The sequence below is a fragment of the Nomia melanderi genome, chromosome 6 (assembly GCF_051020985.1).
Source record: "Nomia melanderi isolate GNS246 chromosome 6, iyNomMela1, whole genome shotgun sequence".
NCBI lineage: Eukaryota > Metazoa > Arthropoda > Insecta > Hymenoptera > Halictidae > Nomia > Nomia melanderi.
In genome coordinates this window covers 16,082,909-16,108,791 of record NC_135004.1, presented here as the reverse complement: position 1 = coordinate 16,108,791, position 25,883 = coordinate 16,082,909, and the positions used below count along the sequence as shown (strand labels likewise).

The 25,883-nt window shown below is 46.6% G+C and overlaps 1 protein-coding gene across 4 annotated transcripts in view; it reads left to right on the top strand.

The window, feature by feature from the left end:
- Positions 1-25,883, top strand: part of lilli (AF4/FMR2 family member lilliputian) — a 370,515-nt gene that overhangs the window by 72,091 nt on the left and 272,541 nt on the right. Inside the window, exon 1 of one of the 4 annotated variants that reach the window (XM_076368253.1) lies at positions 12,857-14,206. The exons of the other annotated variants lie outside the window; for them this stretch is intronic. Coding sequence (XP_076224368.1) covers positions 14,193-14,206 — 14 coding nt within the window. The 5' untranslated portion in view covers positions 12,857-14,192. Of the gene's footprint in view, positions 1-12,856; positions 14,207-25,883 lie in introns of those variants that run through there. 4 annotated transcript variants of the gene reach the window in all.

The window sequence follows — 25,883 nt, the reverse complement described above, 5'->3', positions numbered from 1 at the left end:
CCTAGAATGTAGCTGGAAGCTCGTGTCGTGTAATTAAAACGTACGATTCCGTTCGCGGCGATTGCGTCTCGTTTCGTTTATTCCCCGCTATGCGTTCTTGCCGTGCATTGTCGGAATGCAGCCGATGCGATTCTCGTTTCGCCGATTATCGGGACTGCGACTATCGGGAGGTTTCTACTGTACAAGGGGCTGAGACTTGGTCGGGCGGTGTTTATTTGGTTAGAAAACGGAGGGCTTCCATTCCAGGAAACGTCGATCACGGGGGGCAATGTTTGCAATTACTCGAGCGATAAATACGGATTTATGGGCCGGAGTGCTCGGTGGTTGTGATTGAAGTGAGTCATAGATTACACTAAAGTTTAAGTGCCGCCACTCGGGCTTCATACAAATCCGAGTGATAATACGCGCCTCGTTCAATGGCTCAGGTACAAATAAAACGTAATAGTCGACCGCCGTTAACAAGACCGACGTGAACTGTTCGTGGCAATCATCCGGGCCGGATCATCCGTTGCGAACCCTCTATGCAAATCATTGCCGCGGACGTTACCGCGGTCTTCGGTTTCCATGTTTTCTGAAATTACGGCTACAATGTCCTTTTAAATCGTTCGATCTCATCGTCTTCTGTAAAGTAATTAAATCTCATTCCGCTCGGCTGAACGACAGATTAAAGTCATCGACAACGACGGATTATCCCGACAAAAACGGTACTTCAGCATTGTTCCGTGGAACACTTTTCGAGACAGTAGGTTCGAGAATCTGCTTAATCGTCTTCGGATCTCTTATTTCCCGGCATTATTTTAAATGCATAACAAACTCTCCCGGCGACTGCAACTTTTCCTCAAAGGATTTCATTTCACCCAAGTTTAATAACACCATTCAAAGCACCGGTAGCGATGCAAACTGCGAATACAAATTACATTGTCCCGAATGGCCGTGCAAAACAATCATTCAATATGAACCCAAACACTCGGACATCCTTTATCACGCCACGAGAATCCCAGGGAACAATTATCACGAGAACCCAATCAATCCTCTCCATCCGAAAGAACTCTAGCACCCCAAGAACCATCATCCAACCTCTCGATCCTCTCGATCACCGGAGACTCCTCAGTCTCCCACAAACCGAAAATCATCCGTCCAAAATCACTCGCAACGGTATCTAGGGAAAAATCGCGTGTGCATTATCCGGCGGATCCCCAGAAATCGTCGTTTAGCTCGGCGGCACGCGGCCCCGACCCCTCCGACGAGGTCGCTCCATTAATTTGTCCGTTACGCGAAACGGAGTAATATCGATAGTATCTGGACGCGTGGCGGGGAGGGTTGTCGGTTAGGCTGGATCGAGAAAGAGGGAGACAGAGACAGAGAGAGCGAGAGACTGCCGGGGCAGGGGTTGCGGGAGGTGGACGAGGCGCGGATTCATGGGTTACGCTAGCTCGGGTTCTGACGTCACGTCGCTTGTACGCAAGTTTACTACCACCAGCAGCCCCGTGGGCGACCAGCACGGCGGAGCGTCGGCGTTACTACTTCCACTAGTACTACCACTACTACAATGGCCGCCGGTGGTGGATCCGCGGCGCGACAGGGGCTGGTGGGGGCCGTGTGTCCCGGCGCACCGACAGCACACCCCCGCCGCGCGTTCCACGCGGCTCTCTCGGTGTCGCTATCGCGAGCGTGTGCCTATCGCCGTCGCTACCATTACGGCTGCCAGTGTTTGCGTCACCCGCACCATTCTGTTACCACCACCGGACTGCGCGGCGAACCCTCCGCCAGCACCACCACCACGGACGCGAGGCTGCCGACCGTGTGCGCGTTGCATTACACCGCCGCGAACCCCCTCGACAGACGTTGAACGCGTGTACGCCGTGAACGGGACAGAGAAAAACGATCGGGCCGGGGTGCAAGGGGGGCGCAGAGATCGCGCCGAGGCAGACGGAGAGGGTTGAGCGTCGTAGCCGAGCGGCACACGGGTAGTCTCCTCCTCTTTCGGCCTTCGTTTCTTCGCTACTTTCCTTTCTTTTCGTCCGCCCGGCTCCATCGGCCGTCTCCCTTCCTCGTCCCCGACCGCCGGCCGCTCCGTCCTCGTCGCCCCGATGCAGGTGCACGCCGAATTACCGCAGAAGCGTCGCGATGGAGCGAAAAAGAGGAAAACCGGGGGCGGCGAGGAGAGACGGAGAAAGCGGCAGCGAGAGAGCCGATACCTAATCCTCCCTTCGTTGGCCCACCCTCGGCAGGAAATCAATAGAGAGGGACTCGCTCTATCCCTCCGCCTCCGTCTCCGCGCGCACCCCCTGCGCCTACCCTCCCCCGCGTTTCTCTCTTTCCTCCAGCCGCCCCTGCTCCCGTCCCGCGCCGCTCCTTCTTTTTCGCCCGCCGTCCTTTTTCCCAGCGCTGGCACCCGCTGGCCGAACTTTCGAAACGGACTGGCTCTTGTTTGCCACCCCCGGCCGCCCCCGACGCTCCCGCCGCCGTATCCCCCGACGCCGACAACCGTTCCCGACGTTTCGGAGCGACGATCGGCCGGTAATCTGCCGTGAGCAACTTGCTAATTGACGCGACTCGTCGGGCTTTCTTCGGACTCAGGCTTCTCGCGCGTACAATTCGGGGATTGTTCTTCGACCAGACGCGAGCTGTCCGATTGGATCAGGTTTCGGGTAGCTGCTAATTGCTGTTGTTGCTTGGATTCTTCTCCGATTGAGATTTTCTGCGCGTTGGGGGCAGTTTTTTCAACGAGACGGCTGATTTTGTTAGAGGTCGTAGCTACCGGTGGGATTAAATGTCTTTTATATTGCAGGATGTTCTTTAACCGAGTTTTTTGAGATCCACACTGTCTATGATCCTTATCTTTAATTGGAATTTTGAGATTGTACCTACACGATTGAATTTTAGAAACATGTTTTGAAGAATTCATGTGGACCGTTAATCGCTCTGTTAAACCGGATAATCGGAGCTCCATTGTAGATATTCGAGATTGGCTCTCAATGTTGCCGAAAAAAGGCAGCTGATTCACCGAGGTTTGGGGCTGGTGGAGTGTTTAAGGTGATTCAGGTAGCACCGGTGAATGAGAGGTCGAGTTACTTACATCGGGTTCTTCCTCCTAGAGCCCTTTAAACCGAAACAACCGCGTGCTACGGCCGACAATGGATCGATGTCTGACGGCGAACGAGCCGTCCCGCTGTTTCAGCACGCTGAACGCGACCCTTAAAAGAAATTGTTGGTTACCGGACGCGCGCGGCCCTGAAAACACAGCCGTCGCGCCCCGGCGAAATTTTATTGGGAAGTTATGGGCGTTACGCGACCAGCGGAAGGATAAGTAATATGTGTAAATATTAGTCGGGAATTTCAGGGAGCGCTTTTGCTTTAATCCTCGAAGGATTTATCTTGGAGACAGACTTTTAAAAAGCTTCTTTTTTGTATTTACAATGTTTTAGATTTTTATGATTGTGTACCTTAGTGTAATTTCTTTTTAAAGATATTAATCGTTAAACAGACTTGCAATGTCAAAATTAATATTTTTAGATTTCATGAATATTCATATTTTTGGTAGATTTGATGGGGTATTTTTTAATATATTTTTTGTGAAATTTTGAATAATTTTTGACCACTCGGAACATGGATCAGAAATGATATGCTGCCGGCTGGACGAGGGTTAATACCCCGGCGTTCAAAAATATTTGATCCCTTACTACAGTATTCATGGTCTCGGAAGAAGGGGAAACAAAAGAGACTGCGGTCTATTGTCCGACGATTGTTGTTTCTGCATTTCTTTTCGGTTGCGCGTATCAACTTGAAATATTTAAAAGCTGAAGCATCATTTCCCCTTTTTTCCTACCGTGGAAGGGTAGCCGATTGTTCGACGAAAAAAACGTGGAAACATTATCCGCTGGAAATACCTGTACTTTTCTCCCACGTTGTATTGCGGGTCATAAATCACGGATGACTCGTATAGGAAACTGAAACTTACTATTTAACTTTCTTTGGGTTATCGAGATATCAAACGACAAATAAGTAACGTAGAAACAACGTTACAGTCTCCTTCGATCATTCGCCGTTTATTTATAGTACAACACTGTTATTAGCCGGATCAAAACCGAAGCCCAAGCAAAACGAACGCCAAAATAAAGAAACATAATCGATCATAAAAAATTAATAAAACGAAAGATCACCATACTCGAAAACCAGAAGCGGACAGACGGGTGCTATTAATAGTCCCTGGAATCACCTGCCGATCTATCGTAAAGCTGATTACGAAACGCTGATTGCGTGGAAGGCTCGTCCGTAGAATGTTGTCTCCCGACGCAAAGAGAAAACGAGGAAGCGAGCACAGCGGCGAGGAGAATTCTCTACAATAAAGATGAAAATCGGCGTGTTCCGTTAATCCCTTGTCCTACGATTTCTTTCGCATGTACCACCGACAACCATTTTATTGCCAGTAGCTTACTCGAATAAACAGACTCCATACTTATCTTAAACCTACGTCCATTCTGAAACATAATCACCGATAACAAAAGCATTACCTTATGTACCAATTCTCTCGAAGATAAATAGAAACAATCACTATTTACTTGCCAGTGTAATTCTTATACAACTCTACTACCTTTCATTGTATTACTTCTGCACGACAAAACTGTTCTATTACAATATTCCGTATCGACATTATACACAATATATTGAACATGGAACTTTTTCCTTCCACGCAGTTCATATCCAATCGTCGCGAACGTTAACTCAAACTCAAGAAGTCTACATTATACAAAATATATTGAACATTCAACATTTTCCTACGCCAATCATCCACATTCCATTAGCCTTCGAGCAATTCACAAGCTCTAATCGTCGCTGACATTAACTCAAACTCAAGAAGTCTACATTATACAAAATATATTGAACATTCAACTTTTTCCTTCCACGCAATTCACAAGCTCCAATCGTCGCTGACATCAACTCAAACTCAAGAAGTCCACATTATACAAAATACATCGAACATTCAACTTTTCCTACGCCAATCATCCACATTCCATTCGCCATCAAGCAACTCGCAAGCCCCATCGCCGACCAAGCGACCGTAAATTGAAACTCAAGAAAATTGAGCAGCACCTGTTCATTAAACCGTAATTAAAATGTTCATCAGTATCAGAAGACGAGGGATTAACCGGAAAGCGTGGACTTTCGAGTGCCGGTAGTATCGAGGTCGGCCGCAGGGACTGATAGGGTAGACGCTGATGGGAGGCGGGTCCGCGTGACGTAGCGGAAGTCGTGCGTCACCAGTGACGTAGGAGGCGACGTCGAAAGAGGAGGTGCCGTCCGAAAGAGGCCATTGACGAGGGACTTGTTGCACGTCCTTTTCTGCGTGTGTTCCGGCGTGCCTTATCCTCTCTTGATCCTGCCGGGCCGGCCAACGCCGGCCGAGCGTCAATCGAGGCCCCTGAATAGCCTGATCCTGCCCGCCGACCGGGGCTGTCCTGTTTACACGACACGTTCCTCTCCCTCCGACCCGAAACTCGCCGAAAATCTTTACAATCGCCGCCACTCCGGCGCACCGCGCGCGCAAGGCGCACACCGGAATAGGGCGGACTTGTTGCTCGCGTGTCCCAGTATCTCGACCCCGTTGCTGCGCCCCGGAGAACGAACGCGAGCCCATTTTCACGTAACCTCTTCTTGGCGCGCGTTGCACCTCGCCGAAGTTTCGGCCAGCTCGGGAATGTTAGCCGGCAGGATTAGCTGACATCTAGACCCTTGCAATGCGAAATTGGGTACGTGTAGCTCCGGGTACTTCTGCAAATTTAGGGTATCCGGTGATGGAGCTACCTAACCAGGAAACCTGACGATATTTTGTGTAGCTTTGACTTAGCTTTTATTTAGCATAGAATATTTTCAGAAGTTAACTGGTTAAGCGTCGAAGATTCGCAGTTTCTTTTTGGGTTTTATATGAGGAGGGAAATGAATTTTTAGTAGGTTTGTGGTAGAAGTTACGTTTTGAAGCGATTCTCTAGAGTACCGTGTAGAGTGTGAAATTCTAACAGTTACAAAAATAACGAGATATTGTCGAGTGGGATGAATAAAATTCGGACTGTGAGAGTGAAGTAAAACAGAGCAAGGGAAACACTTTGTAAATAGAAACGTGAACAAATGTTTAGTTTTGGTTTTGAATAACGCGACAGCGATCACTGATCCGCCATGTGCGCGCTGAACAACGGTGTTTATTCAGCAGTAAAACACTAGAAGCGCAAATTGGAACCAAAGGACGGGAATTCTTTTAACACTTTAACTGCCACGTCACCCGAATACGGATGACATTATTTTTTACAGAAACTTGGACATTGATCCTTTTGATGGCGTACCGAACAAACCGAATTTTGTTGGATACATGAAATCTAAGAAAGATAATGGAGCACTTATTAAGAAGAATTTTAATTTCTCAGTTTCTGGTTAGTGAAAAAAACTGTTTCGAGTACATGGTAGTTTCGATGAGTGTTTACATGGCAGACAAAGGGTTAAACTAACGAACTAGTGTTAAACCAATGACTTAAATGATTTCAATACAGCAAAGTAGTATGAAATCATCTGTCACAATAAAGATGAATGTTAAACAGAGGAGATGACATTTAAAAATAGGGCACAAATACTTTTCCACTCTATAATGAAGTTTATTGCAAGTTTATCAAAGGGTTAATACTATAGACGTTTATTTAAAACGATGTCAATTTCTATATATTTTTCCCTTGTCAACGCAAACTTCGTTTTTTTCAATATCTTTTTTTTTCTCGCGTTTATCCAAAACAACGCATACACGCACGCTACAACCATACATATGCACGCGCATCCATGAAGTTCACATCAATATTAACCTACACGTCTACAATACGAATGGTCGTGTTACTCTTACCTGTTTACCTTGCTACAGAGTCGCGAATTATATTTATCCGCGGTGTCATAGGAGAATTTTCTTTCCCACGTCTGACCAGCCATCGAGCCAATCGACCGAGCGCGACTCCAGCTTCGATACCGAGATGTTCCAGCGTTGAAGATTTTTTCCGCTTCCGTTCGCCCCCATTTTCGAAGCAAACCGACCACGATCTCCGCTCCCGCGATCCAAACAGTGCGTACTTGTTGCACGGTTGCCTGCAGCCGCGTTCCTGTGTCCCGACAGCACCCCGGCCCGGTATCGATAATTGCCACTCCGGACAGCGAAGTGTTCTTACGCATTGGCCGCTGAAAAAGACCTCGCGAGCGTAGCCTGCGCGTAAGATGGGGTAAAAGTAGCGTGGACTTGTTGCACGCCTACTCGCGCATGTGTGCCTCAAGTCTGCCGCGGTTGGCCGGGCCGAGGGGTGAGCTCGAGGGAGGGAAACCAGGTTGACAGGTGAAGGTTGCCTTTGGAAATGTTATTTCTACTGGCTAACTGTGCGTTTTTCTAAAGACTCGTACCTTAACCCTTTGCACTCGAAAGTTTTCCAGAAATATTCTATATTTTCCGACGAGGTATAGATGACATTGCTTGAAACAGATCTAACGATAATTCAGATATAAGTTAAGCTACAAAGCTATTTTATTTAGATATTTCACATAGCATTACAAAGTTTCATTTAAAACCAAATATTCAACTTCATAGTTTTGCTCTATCAAATCAAGTGTGACTGAGAGACTCGAAAGTTTTTCCCTAGAAATATTCAATATTCCTCGATGAGACTATATAATTTTATTCTGAAAGTATGAAATCTTGAACTCCCCAATCAACTAATTAACAAACAAAAATGCTTTTGTTCACCGATCTCAAAGTCAGCGTTAATAGAAAAGTTCAGCAAACCGCCCAATAAATTCTCTAATACTCCAAAAAAAAAAATATTCGATATAGGAAACCATCGTGATTTCTCGTCACGAAGCGATTCGACAAATCGTAAATCCTGTCCGATAGGATTGATAACCGCGGAGACACGATTTGCGCGCTGGCCGACGCAGATTTGTCGGCGTTGTCTCTGGCACGCGTCGACACTCGTCTAGAATCGTCGCGACGTCGTCGGACCGTCACGCAGTCTTTTCCCGACGTGGCGTCACCGTGGCAACTCTGGATCCCCCGCGTTTCACGAAATTTAAAAGAAGCTTAGCCCCGGCCGCCCCCGGGAACAGCTGTTCGCCCGCGCGATAGGAGAGCCACCCCGCCGCGTCCTCGGCGGATATCTCAATTAAGTCGATTCCTCTTCGCCTGTAAAATTAGTAATTTGCCCGAAACACGGCGTCGATGACCCGCCGATCTCATCTGCATAATCCGCCACCCCGTGCCTCCTTCTCGCCTTCAACCCCGCCGCCTTTTGTTCCATTTTGGCGATCGACGGGAAGAACGAGGAGGAGGAGGAGGAGGAGGAAGGGAGGGGAAAGAGGATCCCGGCGCTATCGCGGGATCTCCGTGAACGGTGCTCCCGGCGCGACGGTGCCGGGCCCCGCGAATAATTGTATACGAATGGGCCGCGTTAAAACGAGAATGGGAAACGCACGCGATAACGGCCGATCTTGATAGCAATAATCTCGCGAGTTATTGATCCGCTAGATAAAAAGTGTGCAGGAAACGACCGGACTTCTGACTCCGGCGATCTCCAGGGTCACAGGTCGTTTGTTTTTCCTAAGACCGTGCCCGGATTGCGATCTGCGGGCCGGGGAGTTTTCGAAAGAGGGTTGCGCGCTCGTTTTTTCAACGTTGCGTTTCAGGGGTTGTTAATTTCGATGTTATCCGGGGAACGGTAAATCTCGTGTACGCGGCTGCGTACGAGGTGCTGACCTTACTGGAAAGAACCGAGGTGGTTAACCCTGTATGGGCCGAATTTTTATTCGTGCAGTTTTCGTATTGCTAAATCAGTTTCTTGAATCGTTTCTCTGAGAAACATCTATTAGTTTTAATGTTAAAATGTAGAGTACATAACGTTCGTTAAGAATGATTATCTTAAACCTCTATGCGAATTTTTGTTCGTGATTGTAACAAAATCTATGCAGTAAAAAATTAATAGATATCCACATATGAACACGAATTAACCATGTATTCAATACTTTCAATAATTTCATCAAACGCTTTTATAACTTTCAAGTTACAATGACGTTAAACTTTCACGGCTTGAGTGTATAAAAGTTTGAGTTAACTGATTACTTAATTTTATTCAACACTTCGAGTGCAGAATGAAATAAATCAACAAGATGCCAATGTACTGATATATGACTTTAAAGTTTTTCAACTTTGCACATTACTAATAAAGACGACGATGTTGCACTAATACAGAAACCTAACTTCTACAGACGAATCGAAATCGTCTCTTGCTTACCCTTGTTTACCACTGTTGCATACGTTGCGTTAAAATGATAGATTCTAGCTTCCCAACGAGCCACGACTACTCGAACCGCGACGCGAAGTCTAATGATTTTCGACACTCGAGTCGGAGCGGTATCCGAAACAGAACTAGACCGCACCGTTGGTGTTTCCTGTTTTTCAGCTGCCGTGCGGTCGCGAAGTATTTCCTGTGCGGTCAGCGGTAATCAGAAATTTCGATGCTCGGCAGCCGAGCTCGTTACGCCGGCTGTTAGTTAATAGACCGACCCTCCGGCCGTGAATTGCCGGGGATTTAACGAAGCCGATCTTACCTCGGAAAAAGTCATTCTCGCCGGCGCGCACGCGCGAGCTAGCGGTGCATCGGGTTTTCCTGAATTGGCTTCACCTTCGGACGCGAGCGTGGGTGAGCGGAATGTTCAGCATTCCTCGATAAAGAACACCTCGCAGTCACGATACGTTCCTTTCCGCGTGCGCGGAAATGAATTTCTGCATTTCGCGGCCGGCACCGGACCGCGCGGCGATAAATAAAGCCGCGTTTAATATCGACGAATCCGCGGCCGGACACGCCATGGAGTCGTATATTCGATTATCTGGATAATTAAGTAACGGCCCGGCGCGATAACGATTAATATTTATTATTCGGCGCAGCGGGCATTATCTGGCGCAGCCTAACACCCGCCACGTAAAGTCGGCGCGCCCGTGCATTCGAATTTCGTGCCCGGCGACACTTTGTATTCAATGAACTCGCGTTCCTTTTTTCCTACGGACGAAGTGCTAACGCTTTACGGCGAAACAACGTTTCAACGGTTACGAGGATTTTCTGACTTCGATCTGTGGGCCGAATTTTGTTTCGTGATTATAAGAAAATTTACGCAGTATGAGATAAATATCAATTTATGCACGCAAATTGAAAATGTATTCGATAGTTTTAATAGTTTTATTAAAACGAATATATTTTGTAACTTTGAAGTTACAATGACGAACGTAACTGCGTGTATAAAAGTTCAAGTTGATTAATCATTCAATGTCATCCGTCGTTTTGCAATAAAGAATTAAATAAATCAATTTAACTTAGTCTATTGATGTGACTTCATAGTTACACGGGCTTATAGAGGGTTAATAAGTGTTCCCGCGTGAAGCGGAAACCATAGGGACATTCGTTTGATCCATGAAAATTGGCGGATTTATTTGCGGGTTAACTTTGTAGGGCGCCGCGGCGGCTCTACAATAAATAAATGAATGTTATTGGTTTTTATTGTAATAACTGAACTGCGATTCTCTTTCCGCGTTTTCGTTCATTTTCACGACCGCGGGATTTCCAACTGAAATACGCACGTGTTTGTTCTGATCAAAGGGAAATGAAATTATCGTTTCAATTGGAATTTTTTTGTTCCGCTGCGTATCGCACACCTATGCTCTCTCCATGGGCGCATCCGAGGAACGGATCACGGATAAATAACGGGGCGAAATGGCATTGTAAATATCATGAATCAAACAATTGATCGCGGAGAAAAAATACGAGCGCTGGTTAAACTGAGGTTAAAACTGAAACGAACACGCATTAGTCTGGAAATACTATAAACGCGTTGCGACCGCAGTCTGGAAACGATACCGCAGAGTTGAAGCTGCGGAAAAATTAAACAGGATTATACGTGGTGTGATCGCGATCAATAGATCGCGGATTCTCGACACGAAGAATCCAGTGAAGATTAATAACGTCTTTGCGATATTCAGGTTGTAATTAATATTGTAATCTACTCCTTTGTCGTACAACGTATTCAGTGATGCTTCGACTTAAGTATGAAATCATTGACACGTTCACGTGTACCACATGTGGTAAATGTTTGTAAGAAAATATTTTTGGATATATGGTTGGCGGTATACGTCACAAAGTGAAAATATAAAGAAACAATATTAACATTGCGTACCGGTAACGAGAAATCTCGTTTTAAAGACACTTAGCTATAACTTCGCTAATTACTGCAGCACTGAAGGAAATATAAAATCTCATTCGAATTAATTCTAGAGATGTAAATGAAATAGAGAAGATCTATTTAAAATATATTACATAACAATATGATATCTGAGTTTTTCTATGTATAGTGATACAAGTTGACCTCACTGAAAATTGCCATTACAATTCAGTTCTCTGAAAGTCAACCGGTACGCAATGTGTTGAAATATGTAAAAATGACCAGAAACTTGAATATAAATTATTATTCTATTGAAAAACTCGTTCATAAGCAAAATACAACCGAAGTTTTCAACGTGTTTATGTAACGTCCCCTACATTAGTGTAACATTTTATATATGTAACACAAGTCCGAAGTAAAATTACAAAATCGATTTCCCAATTCTTCTTCGCGTTAGAAATTTCGGTTCGATTGATGTTTAAAAATACATCAACAGAATCACCGGCGCCAGCGTTTCTGCTAGCTGAAATTTAGCGGCGTACAATGCGTTAACAGAAATTTCCATCCACGTATCCGCCCTCTAGCAACGAGAAACAGGGCGAAAAAATCGGATAGGTTAATTGCTAGCCACAAATTAATGTAACATTTTATATATGTGTACCGCAAATCCAAAGTGAAATTACAAAATCGATTTCCCCATTCATCTTCGTGTTACAAATTTCGGTTCGATTGGTGTTTAAAAATACATCGATACAATACGCTCGCGTTTCCAGGCGTACAATGCTTTGATACGTTGACCTGCGAGAATCAGCGTTTTATGTATCACTTATTTACAGTAAAGACACAAAGCAACAAACGATTAACTATTAAATATGAAAATTCTTATATTACCCTATCACCTAGTTATTCACATTACAGAAAATTTGCATTCGAAGTCAATTATCTTCCAAGTCATATTTTCTTGCAATTCAAAAGCTCATAATAAGCTAAGATCATTAATTTAGCTACATATTAATACATACTAATAATATCATTAATAAGCTGCAAGAGTAGAAAACAATACAAATTCCCTACTCCAAGGGTCAAAGTGCATAATAATTTCAAAAAATCAAGGCTACCTACATTAATTCAGCTAATATTAATAATAATACATACTAATAATAATACATACTAATAATAAGATCATTAACAAGCCACAAGAATAGAAAAAAATACAAATTCCCTACTCCAAGGGTCAAAGTGCACAATAATTCCAAAAAATCAAAGCAATATACAATAAAATTCATAGCAAAGTGACTTACAAATTTCAACGTATACGATTCACGTAATTCGCGTCACAATGAGAAACGCTACAAGCCTTCACGTCCGCGAGCGTGTTAACAGAAACGTCCATCCACGTATCCGCAGTCCAGCGGCGAGAAACAGGGCAGAAAAATCGAATAGAGCGAGTCGCGTGCTCTAGAACCGGTCGGTAAGGTCGTGATCGTGTCCCGATCGACTGTGCGTCTCGTCCGCAAGATGGCGGCTGTGTAACAGGTGCGCTCGACCAATCGGCGTACGCGCAGTCCCCCTCGTACGTCCGGACGATTGGCGCTCCGGCGGTGTCACGAACGGCGATCGCAATATGGCTTCCGCCACCGCCAGTTAGTGAGAGTAGCTCCGAAGGTGACATCGAAAACATGGTGGTGTGTTCGAGGGTGCGCGAGGCGTCGCGCGTTTGAAAAGCTCGCGGCGCGTCAACGGTGTCCCGTGTCCCGTGCCCGTTACACTGTCCCGTTGTGTCTAAGGGGTTGACCAGAAACTGTGCGTGCCGTCCCAGCAAAACAATCGAAAAGAGCGAGAGGGGGTACGTACCCGTGTGCGGTGTCCCGTCCGAGCGAGACAAGCCGCACGCACGGGCCACGAGCCGGACAAGGACGTCCGCCGATATCACCGAACAACCAGAGACAGTAATATTTTCTCCGAGACTCTCGTGACAAAAGTGTCCCGGACGTAACCGTGCTGTGCCTAGACGTTCGATCATCCCCCGGGCCCCGTGGAACGTCCTAACGATCGTGTCCAGTCACGGTGCTCGTTGTGAAACAGGGGAAAAAAACGGAGTGCGGTGGCGAGGAATCCTCGCACAGTTCGCCGCGTTGCGCGCGGCTCGTCTACACGTTGAAAGCGTGGGGCTGATTCGGTGTGCGTGTGTTACGTACCCGTGGCACGCCGCGGTGTTTCCTCTCTCTCTCCATCGCGTGCTCCGTGGTGCGGTGTGCGCGCGCGTCTCTCTCTCGTGTCCACTCCGGTCCTCTCTGTTTCTTAGCGTGCACGGTGAGTGAAGCATCGTCGCGTTTCTTCTCTCTCTCTTTCTCTCTCTGTCCGGCGGAAAGGAGGACGGACGTACGCGGCCGAGGCGGGGAAGAATGAGAAAAAGAGTACATAGGCAGCGCACGGGGTGCGCGGATCGACGAGCACGGCGACGTAACGGAGGGAAGAGGAGGCGAGACAGCGAGTGAGCGAGGCGACGTTGCCAGAGTTTTCCTTCTCGCGTTCCGTACCGTCCGTACAGCACGTCCCCTTTCGTCGCGCGCGCCGCCACGGGACAGACCGAGACGGAGAATGTGTAATGTGACGGCCATCGGTGAACCACGGCGAGCGAACGAGGGTGGGGGGGCGTGAGCCCGCGTGAACGAGCGAGATGACGATATAGCGGTACACGAACGGGGACAGAGACGTACGGCTGTGTGTAACGGCGCGACAGAGACAGAGCGGTTAGAGGAGGTTAGAACGAAGGAACGGTAACCGAGCAGTGTTATAAAGTCGGCGCGAAAACGGGCCTAGGGAATTTCGAACGTTTCGATAACCGTCGGTCCCGATATCTCGCGACTCGTGCCCTTTGGACGCCGGATTCGTGGATGCCATGAGACGACCACCGATGACGTACCACAGAGACACGTGACACGTCGAGTCTGGCCGATCGACTAGCCATGAAGAAGCCACGGTGAGTTTTTTTTTCCTCTTCTGAATTTCTGCGACGCCCACGCGTCCGACGTCTGGCGGGTTGTTGTGGTGATTGCCGTTCAGGCAATGGCGTAATTGGACGGTCGGGAGTGGTGGACTTTTAGGGGATAGAGGCACATGTGTGTAGGCTAGGACGCTACCGTGGACGTGTGTAACCTCTTGCAACCCTCGGCTTCACTTTGAACGTATTTTTTCGTTGTACTTTCTCATGGCTTGGTGTTTATTTCGTGCTAGACTTATTATATGGGACAGAATGGGAAATTTGATTCCTTTTTGGAGTATTGGAATGGTAACGGATGTTCCTTTGAGAAATTGTAGAAATTGATTTGACGATAGGTGAACTGAATTGTAAATTGAAATCTCAGTAGATACTAAGTTTCTATAGCAACATTTCTAAAGACAGTTGGCTCGGTAGCTCTAATAACTTCATTTATTATTTACTCTCGCTATTGAACTCGTAACATGTTACTGAAGAAATTAGAAAACTTAAAAACAAAATGGAAGAAATTCATTCGAAGATAATAGTCACAATAGCAAAATAGTTTTTGCTTTGAGCTATTGGCTTACTTATTATTAAATTAATCTAGAAATCTTCGTCACTCGTCTCACTCGTCATTGTATGACAAGAGGTTAAACACTAATTAGTGGTCACTGCAGTATTTACTAATGTAATCACGTTAATAAACATTTTATCGTTGTGAATGAGGGACTATAATTCTTGGTAAAGTTTGATTATCAACAGAATCGTATGTTTCATTTGAAATTCTGAAGCCATGGGCCATGGTTAACGCCATGCTGCGTCGCCAGTTGTAAATAAGGGTTGCGCTTTGTGCTCGTGGCGGGGGTGTCGGCGGATTTTCTGCTCGCCGGGGGGATTTCGGCTCGCGGCTACGCCACTGAATGCAGAACCGGGTACTTACACGGGGCCGTGGTGGTGAAATGACGCGATCATGGGGGGATGAGTCAGAAGATTGACGCCTTGTTTATCGATCTTGACGCTCACTGGATGCCTGTTAACGGTATCGATACATGGCGCAAGTGGCGTTGAGCTTGAGGATTGTCGAGTTCCTCTGAACGGATGGTTTCACTGACTTCGGGGGTTGTAGGTCCTTTGGGGGTTAATGCTGGAACTCGTCAAAATTACTGGCTTTGGTCAGCTTATTTTGAAATTATTGATACCTTCGGAGTATTAACCCTTAGCACTCCAGGTTGTTTTGTAATCTATCAGCAACTATAACTAATTTTTATAGTATTCCTATCGAAAATTACAAATGCTATAATATTTCTTCGATATTTTATTTTTCTTAGCACAAAATTTGGATGTGCGGAAAATCGAATAATTTTAAGGTAGTTTCTTTAAGATTCATTAAAATATTTGATATTATAACTGGTGCAATATTGGAGCGTACAGAGTTCAAGGGGTTAACCCTTCGTGGAGGAAGATTCTTTGAAATATACAAAACGTTCAGCAGACGAAGCTAAATTATATCCCAATTGCTTAAATAATAGAAAAACCAGAAAGTACTGATCTCTTGCTGTTCGAAACATCATTACATCTCGTCGAAATGTCGATATTCGTCCGCAAAGGGTTAATTGTTCGAAATGGTTTTGACAATGAATAGTTTCACTTGGATATAATGAATACTCGAAGAAACAGAGAAATCTGTTGCTCCAGTTTAGAAGGATCATATATTAACCCTTTGCACTCCGAAATTTTTCACTAGAAATATTTCAACATTTTCTGATGAGATGAAGACGATATTTTGTAAAACCAACTCGAAGAAATTCACGTGAATTGGCGGACAAGGGTATTTTACGTCAATACTTCTCAGATTAATGCATTATATGAAGTATAATATTAAGTATCAAACTTTATAACTTCACTAAGGGTTAAATGGTTGGTAGTTCCAGCGTTCAGAGAGGCACTGAACGTTTGAGAACCATGTAAATGTGGAAACATGACCTTGGTACAATTGTTGATGCAATTATGCGATTGTTTGCAGTATGTTTCGATGTTGCATTATCGGAGATTTACGTTCGCTGATCGTTGTTAATGATACTTTACGATTGAAACCTGTTTCTGTATCGTTCTGTTATCCATGCTCCTCGGAGCGTTGTGCACGGATAATGTAACAGTTCCTTTGTTTATTTGGGAGCTCCTCGGTGTTACAAAGTTGCGAACGCGCGGTTACATAAAAAGATTTATCGAATCGTTTACGTAATCGCTCCGTTGTTTATCGGTATCGGCATACCATGGCGTACGTTGATAAATTCACGAACGATTCCACCTCCCAGCAACCTACGAGATGTCTATTTTTAGCGGTGCATCTACGAGTCCTACTTAATTATCTGCTCGTTATTGCTGCAAATCATGCGAGACTGAGCGACGTAGATTTTGTTTTATGCCGTTGTCTAGCGCGTGTTTGCTCCGCTTCGTTGATAACGGGAGTATCCTGCCGGTACAAATTCCAAAACTCTAATCAGGCCCGGAAATGCAGTTGCTCGTCGCTTAGAACCAACCGATGAGAGTGATCCCTCTAATAAAACCGGCTGATCGATGTCTCCTGTTTTTTTGCAATTCCTCGGAGATCATCGAGAAATTTTAAAAGTCCCGCGGAAACGCTGGAATCCCTGAAGTGAACAAGGAATCTAGAAGTTCTCGGAAGGGATTGCCGAAGGATTCCAAGAGTTTATAGGTGAATTCCTCTTAGTACCTTAATATCTATTAAAGACATTCTCCAAAGACACGGAGGATTCATAAAAATTCCACGCAGTACTTTGAGTGACCTCGAAAAGGTCCTTAAAGAACCACTCTATAAACTCCAGACCCACAGAGAGATCCCTTACAGGACTCTAGAGACTCTTAGAGGGAAGCTACCTTGAATCCTAAAGAACTTCGCCGAGTTCCTAGATCTCGAATGAATCCTCGCTCGGAGGCTACAGGTCCTCCGAAAAAAGCCTGCTAGGGACCTCGGGCATCTTTAGCATCCTAGCTCCAAAATCAGTCGATCAAACTCGATCTCCTGTTAACCTCGTATTCTCTACGAGTTCGACAGAGAATAACCTTCACATGATTCACAGCAGCCCTTAGACACGCGGAATCAATTAACAGATCAAGACCTTCCCAATATATGCCACCATCAATCTTTATCATACACGAGCCTCACGAAAGACCTGTTCCAAATAACCAATGTTAATACTGAACTCCATTATCCCACGACAAAAATCAATAACCAACGGATGAAACGTACGGACTACATAAAAGTGGGCACATCCAAAGAGTGCAGCAATTACGAGGATCCTGCCTCTAACGAATCGAGGACGCTCTCCGCGTCTTTCGCTTTCCTCCCATCGCTGAACCTACTTTCGAGATCCTATAAATAATCGAGCACCACCGGAGTAGTGATTCAATTTTCCATCGTATCGCATGAAAACAGTATCGAAGCGAAACGTAACACTTTCCTCGTTCGACCAAGATTGCACAACGCGCGTCTCGGGGAGGAGCGCTGGTTAACGACAGTTGACCGCTTCGCGGATCTCGTTGGAGTCATGCATGGTTTCTCGAAAGAATTATTGATGTCGTTCGATCGCGCGCGCTCGCCGGCACCGGCTCGCGGATCGAAAACACGGGAAGTCCGCGAGACCGATGGGACCGCAATTATTCTTATAGGTCGCCGGCTCTTCGGGCGTCCAGGCTGCGCGATCCGCGGCGCTGTCGGCCCGCCGCGCGCAATTGCACGGCCGAGGTTCCGGTTCCTCTGAACCGGCGTCGGCCGGCCGTTAACGAGCCCCTCTAATTAGGACCTCCAATAGCGAAACCATTTGTCCCGTCCGTCTCGTTCGACACCGCGATCACGTCGAGCCGAAGACGCGCCACGCGGTCGGACGATGCGAAATCAATTATTACTTGTTAGCTCCCCGAGCGCGGCGTACGTGCCGGAGCGGACGAGCTTTCCGCGCGAGGACGGATCCGTCGCGGTCCCGTTTCCTCGGCCGAGACGCTGGCTGGATCAGAAATTTCAATTGTCGGCCGCGATAGAAACATCCCCCCCTTCTGGGATCCCTTTCGCTCGTATAGCCCATCTCGCCGGGACTTTATCTTTATTAGCACTTGGAGCGCGAGCATCTTGTCGTTATTTCTGGAGAACAGCCCTCGGCTACTCGAATATACCGTATATTCGGCGGAGTAAATTTGTTCCCTCGGATTTAAGTGGTGTCTCCTCCAGTGTTCTATCTTTTTAGTGACTTCGATTTAGAGAAGCCCCAGCTGTTTATTGTACATAGTTAGGCACTGAGGTCCGAGCAATGAATCCTCCGAGTATTCAACTGGTAGTGCGACTTCCATCGACAACGGCTACGTTAGATTCTAACTTCCAGGCTCAAGGGAATGATGCTTCCTCAATATTCAATTTCACTCCCTAATTTCCATCAAAATCCACTCTAAGTCCAGTCCGTTTCTTAACCCTTTAGCTACTGGCGCCTGGTTCAAAAACTGATTGCCCATAGCCGTACAATCTAATCGAAAATTCCAAGCTCAAGCGCAAGTGAGTTCTAATTCAATCGCGTCTTCCGTTAGTCATTCTATAAATGTGATTATTTTAGATTCAGTAACGGTTTCAGTAGTTTCTTCTAGATACACCTAAAATTCTACCGTAGCCGGAGGCAAAGAAAAGCTCCGTCCCTTTCGCGCGGAAACTCGCAAGGGCCGCCGCGGTTGAAAAAAGGCGCGCTAAGGGGTGGCGGCCGTATCAGGCTTGCGTATTGCCTACCTACAGCGTGGCGTGTCCGGGCACCGATCTAAAACTCGCGCATACCTTCGGAACAGTTGAAGTATGCGGCAAATGCCTGGCGGGCCGGCGCGAGGGGACATAAAGTATGCAGAAAACGAGCACCGTTCCCCGGTTGATTTTACTGCTTATTCATCCCCGTGGTCGCGCGGAGGGGGCCCCACTTCTTCTTCCCCGGGTTGTACGTGTTTAGAGCCGATCCGGCTTCTGCTATCGGCGCGAAACGCTCGCGTCCATAAAATCCCACGTGCCATTATCGCAAATTCTGGTCTATCGAGGCCGCGATCTAATTCAATCTCGAGGATCCCCGAGGCGACATTGTAACTCGCTTCCCCTCTCCTTCCTTCGGCTCGGTTCCGCGCGGACACGCTCCTCCCGTGTCTCCCACGTTTCTGTTTCGCGTCTAATTTCATGGCCGGCTGTTCGCGCCTCCTTCGCGACCGGCTAAATCACCGGCCGGGATCTCGCGGCTGGATAGAGAAGCTTCTCCGGATGACGCGGAATTTAAGGGACGGTTAGAGCGTCGTTAAGCGAGCGTAATTTACACCGGAGCCTGGACGCTGATAATTCTCGGCCGGTGGGGCTGGTCGCGAGTTTCCAGATTGCGTCCTTTTCAAGATGAGTCCGGGCTTGTTGCCGTTTAATCCTCGTCCGGGGAATTTCGTTACTTTCGGATCGCTTTTGCTGATTGGCGTGGCGAATGGTAATGAGAGGAGTATTTAGAATTTTTTAGAATCGAATCGTCTTTCGCGCGTACTGTGTATAAGGGAATATTAACCCTTTGCACTATAAAAATTTGTCACTAGAAATATTCGATTTATTTCTATGAGATGTAGATGACATTCTTTTCAACTAACTTAACGAGGAATCTATTCACAAAATAAGGGGAACAATGATATTTTCACATTTCACGTATCGAGAGATTACTCAAGAATTAATGTTGAATACGGAATTTTACAATTTTGATGCACCAATCGAGTGGTAACTGAGTGCAAAGGGTTAACTTGTGCACTGAGTGTAACTCATGATGGTGTCTAGATTAATTTTAACAAAAGTCTGTTTGCCGATCTGTTATCTTCAAAGTAAACTTGCGTTTAGCTCTTCGAGTTGCAGATAATAACAAGTTACGCGAGCTTGGTAGGAGAAAATTATACAAAGGGATAAACATGTTTCTTCGATCAAGGATGAAGTTAACTGTAAAAGATCGAGTGTTCTTCCAAGCAGAACTTGCAAGACTTTCTTCTCTGCTCATTTAACACTAGAACTACGGAGTATTTGACACGATTGAAATGTAATCGCTATAAATATTGTAGTAACAGACTATTTCCGATTTCTTCAGACATTCATTATAGTATTCAAGCGAAACTATTTATTTTCAAAATCAATATTGTCCTACAATATCGTGTCAGACTCGTGGTGAAGATTTCAAGTGGCACTGAGCAAACATATATTATTTAATTCGTTCGAATACAAATTACATATTCCTCTCTTACCAACGATTATACCTTAGAGCACACGTTGACATAGAAAAAGACTGGAATTCTCTCATTTTCACTAAATTTTAGAACAAAGTAGTTAGACCGATCACAGTTTACAAAGGAATCACAGGGCAAGGTGTTAACGAAGCTTCGTTTCCCGTCGATGTTCCGATTACTTCCGGCAGAGGAATCTCAGATCATTGACTATTCCATTACACGTTGACTGTACTCGGAGGAAAATCAAGTGGTCCCTCGCGGCCGGTGATTCTACTCGCCCCGGGTTGCAGTGTTTGGCTAGCCGGTCGCGGTATCTCGAATCTCATCGCCGAAATCCGCGCGCCGTGAGTTTCTGCCCGTGAAACGGAAAAGGAAGCTGCCTTCGCCGGCCTCGTAGAAGCTAATTGAAAATCTTCAAAGTAGGGGTTAGGTACCTGTTGGGGATGCGGCCTTGGGCGGACAGCGTTCTCTATATACCGTAATACTTTATACCTCTCGGGTCCGACCGCTTTGCCGCGCAATAAACGCAGGTCCTTTTTAACAAAACTGTACCTCCGTCTCCACCCTTGGACCTTGGCAATTACTTTTAGCGGGGAAATTACTAACCCCAGACTTCGGATTACTTAGCGTCCTGACTGCCAGGGCCTTTTGATCCAGGATAAATCGGGGATTATTTCGATTACCACTAGAGCCGCCCAGCATTTAATCCGACTCGTATGTGATCCCTGAAAAAACAATGGATTATTTTCGGTTTCTTTGGATATTTGTTGTAGGATTGGAGTGAAATTTCTGTTTCGAATATTCGATGCTTCGAAGGTATCGATATTTGAAGAAAACTGAAATTTTTACTGATAGGGTAGTAGTGTCAAGTTTATCTAGAGGAATACGAATCTAGAAATATTCTACTTACCTCTTATTTTCTCGAGCACAGGTTCCCAACCGAAATTGAATACTAAATACTTATTATTAGTTCAATAATTAATACTAAAAACCAATCGTTAACCCTTTGTACTCTAAGTCACCAAATGATTTGACACAGCAAAACTGTAAACTTTGGTGTACGAAATATTGAAGGAAAATAGTTGCATGTGAGATTTCTCAATTCAATCTAAAATGTCGTCTGTACCTCATTAGAAAATATTGAATATTCCCGGTAAAAAACTTCTGGAGTGCAAAGGGTTAAGATTCCTAATTGATAGTGCATATTTTCCGAAATCTGTCGAATCACTGTACGAACAATTTTACTCGATAATTCCCGCGCATCCTCTCGCAAAGCGATTCGACGATTCCCCGGAAAATCAGCCTCGCGACTAGGAAAGTTCACACCACGGCGAAGCAAGAAATCGTTCGCCATTTTCTCCGGTATGTACTGGTACCCGGTAGCCCCGCCATTAAGAAGTTAAACTCCCAGATATATCGTTGCCGGTGAAAAAACCGAGTGAAATTCCAAGGCGGTGGAATCCGAGGGCCGATGCGCCGGTTGGGAACGCATCCCGGAGCGGTCAGTCGGTTTCGATCGAGCCGTAGAAATTCCCCGGCCCGAAACCGTTCGATCCGGCGAGCCCGTGGCAGTCATGATTCCCCGTTAACGGTAGACGGGCACGCCGAGCGAAAACAATTATCGTGGCACATTGTCGCCGGCGTTCGAGGGGGGAATTCCGTGGGACGAAGACGGATTAGCGCGGATACGAGGGAGGAAGCGAGAGTGAGCGGGCTGCGCAAACAGCGAGGGACGAGGATGGAAGAGGTGCAGCGGGAAAGAGAGAAGCAGACGGAGAAGGATGGAAGGCATGCAGGAAAAGAGGAGGATAAAAGGCACGTAGGAAGAGAGAGAGGAGGACGGACGAAAGACGTGCAGGAAAAGGAGAGAGAAATGACAAGCATTTAGGGGAAGAGAATAGAAAATAGGCAGGAAAAGGGGGAAATAGAGGATACTTGGGACAAGAGGAAGAGGTTGAAAATCATGTTGAAAGAGAGGAAAGATGAGACACGTAGGAAAGGAACAGAAATGCGAAACATTTAGGAGAGTGAGAGGAAAATAGAAGATACTTAGGGAAAGAGGAAAAGAGGCAGAGAAGGATGAAAGTCGTGTAGGAAACGAGATAGAGGAAAGATGAAAGGCACGTAGGAAAAGAAACATTTAGGAGAGTGAGAGGAATAGAAAATACGCAGGGAAAATAGATGATACTTGGGACAAGAGGAAGAGGATGAAAATCATGTAGAAAAAGAGGTAAAGATGAAAGACACCTAGAAATACGAAACATTTAGAAGAGTGAGAGGAATAGAAAATACGCAGGCAAAGAGGAAAATAGAGGATACCTAGGACAAGAGGAAGAGGTTGAAAATCACGTAGAAAAAGAGGAAAGATGAGACACGTAGGAAAAGAAGCAGAAATACGAACATTTAGAAGAGTGAGCAGAAAATATGCAGGGATAGAGGAAAATAGAAGATACTTAGGAAACGAGGCAGAGAAGGATGAAAGTCGTGTAGGAAACGAGAGAGAGAGAAGAAGGATAAAAGGTACGGAGGGGAAGAGAAATAGAAAAGGAAGGCTAGGGGACGGGACAGAGAAAGAAGTTAGAAAAGGCAGGTGACGAGGCGAATAGAGGAAACGAGCGTTGCTAGAGAGAGAGGACAGAAGAGGGGTGAGTTTGTTCGTTCGAGGGGCACGCAATCGCAACGTTGCCGTTCGGTCTGGCCCGAGCGGGCCCGCACTCGGGCCCCGGCTCCGTTTCTACGTGTGCGAGAGCTCTCCACACGGTCGTGTTTCCGCGCGATTTGTAATGCGGCGTAACGTGCCCGCTCGTTTAGCACCGTTGCGTTACCTGCCTTTGTATTTGCAAACACCGTGTCCGATACGAACGCGGCTGCGTCCTCCCGCGTTGTTTGCCGTCGAGTCTGAGAACAGACGGAAGGAAAGTTTGATAAACGCGGTGGAGAATGCGATGTTTCTTCGAGAGAGGGGGGGGATAGAGTTTGTTAACCCTTCGGCTACGACGGAACGTCGCGTCGACGCGTATCCCTAAGAAAGCGCATTGAAACTATGAAAGTGAATTGGAACTAAACGAAGCTAATCTGGAATAATCACGTTTGCGTAATGTATGACTAACGAAGATGTAATCGTTGAATTAGAATTCACTTGCGTCAGATCTCGGCGAGCTTCGCTGCAATTGTTGTTAACGAGATTTTACGACTATGGGCGTCAACAGTACGCAAAGCGAATTTGTCAAGCTTCAGGCGTCGACGGTAGCCGAGGGGTTAACGCAGCCTTCGTTCAACTGGTTCAGCGACCTTTGAATTTTTTCGATAGGATAGCAGACCCCGTTACACTCTGTTAACTCATTGATCACGGAGTGATACTCTTATTCCGCAAAACTTCGTCTCGCGGAGATGAATCTTTAATTTTGAAAGGACGTCACGTAGAGAATCCGCTGAATGAAAAGTCGATTCGAAGTCCAATTCAAGTTTTGGCGCTGCTACGATCGGTTTGCGGGACGAGTAGTTCGTTTAATTGATTCGAAAGTTGATTCAGGTAGCTGAACGTCAACTGCGCGTCCGCTTGGAATGTTGGTAAAGGTCGCGTGATAAATGATACTTTCTATCAGCGATGTGCGGATCTTTCCGCGGCTTCGAAATCGATTGAACCGACCCTTTTAGGAGAACGGGGGACGATCGACGAGCCGGCTGGTAGCCGATCTCTCGATTTCCATCGATTTTTTCACGCGCCCCCATCCCTCGAACGCGGAAGCAGTAGAAACAGGAAGATTTAAAGCGTGTTCGCGGCCAGTGGAGAACGTTGAGACGCCACGGCGTGAAACGTTGTCGCGAATCACCGCGTAATTGACCGGCACGACGTTTTATCGACTTCTTGAGGGACAGGCAACAACGCCTACGACTTTATTGTCCGGCACCGCGCGTCGTAAATACAACGCAAACGATCGTGAAATTGCCGTCGCGCGATTACGTCCCTCTCCGGTTGCTCGCGAGCCTGGGGCCTTCGATAGATCGATCGAGGATCGCCCAACGGGGGCGAATGTTCGAAATGTTTACCGCTGTTATTCGGTCTACTATTTTAACCAGTTAACTGTGGAACTTAGTTGGAAAAGCCTAGTTCTGCAATAAAATCGGAAAATGGAGCGTGTACTCGTCGAACACGGGACGAATACGTAGAGTACATTTTAACGAAAGATCAAAGCGAAACAAAGAAGAATATGTTTATGTGAAAAACTGAAGAATTCATCGCTGAAAGAATTATATAATTGGTTAACAAGATATTCAAATGATACTAAACTGATCACGTTTCTACACTAAATACGCAAAACAAGAATCTTACCAAACTCAAACAACACCAACGAACCCCAGACCAGACTTCAACGCGCATGTGTTCCAGAAATCCAAAGACCAATCCTCAAACTTTCATCCCGACGATCTCGCGAAACTTACAGACCCAATGAATCTCGTCGAACTTCGCGGCGCACTTCGCACACGGACCGTGTCCGTTCCTCAACAATGACCATGCCCAAGGTTAGCCTCTCCGCTTATAGAAGCTTTGTCTAAGGAAACGAGTCGCAACGAGGCTTCCAATTTCCCGTGGAAACGCGTGTTTCAGACGAACAGCCTCCACGTGATCGGGGTCCCGTTCGCCGCGGTTGCCGTTATTAATAGATCCCCAGCAGGGAAACGTTGAGGCCGCCGCGCGCTAATAAGGTCGTTCGCAGGCACGTCCTCGCCGAATCGAAATCCTTTGTCGCCGGGCACGGCGCCGCAGTGTCTCCGAGACATTGATTCACCGGGATAAAATCCGTCTTGCTCGGCTCTCGCGGCGGTTGCCGTGCACACGCCGTTTACTTATCTGTCTCTCGTCTCTCTGTTTCGACAGACGGTCGCGCTCCGCACGCGCACAAAGCCGCCCGGCGCGTGTATCCGTGCGCTCGCTCGCTCGCTGGCTGGCTCTCCTTCCCGTTTCTCGGTTTTCCTCCGACCGCCGCCCCCGACCCTCCCCCCGAGCCCCGATAACTCGACGATAAAGGCTGTAGCTGACAAGCCGTTTTGATAAAGGCTGCCTGCCGCTCCCCCGCCGACCATCCAGGCGTTGTTGTCCTCCGTCGTTTGCAATTTCAGGAACTCAAAGCTACCATTACCTTGCTCACCGTCGCGTCTGCCGCGGTACTTTGCGGTACGTTGCTGGATACTATCTGGATACACGGGACACGCATCTATGCGGGGCGTCTGTCGGGAATATTGGTCCGGCGATAATTTATTTCGGGTTTTCCGGGAGGGCGCGTTTGCTCGGCGGACGGTTTGGAATTGTTTGCCGAGATGTGGCGTGTTGTTGGTAACTACGTGCGTTTGGTGGTTTGAATGGGGTTTCACAGGAATATTGTGTACGCATTCT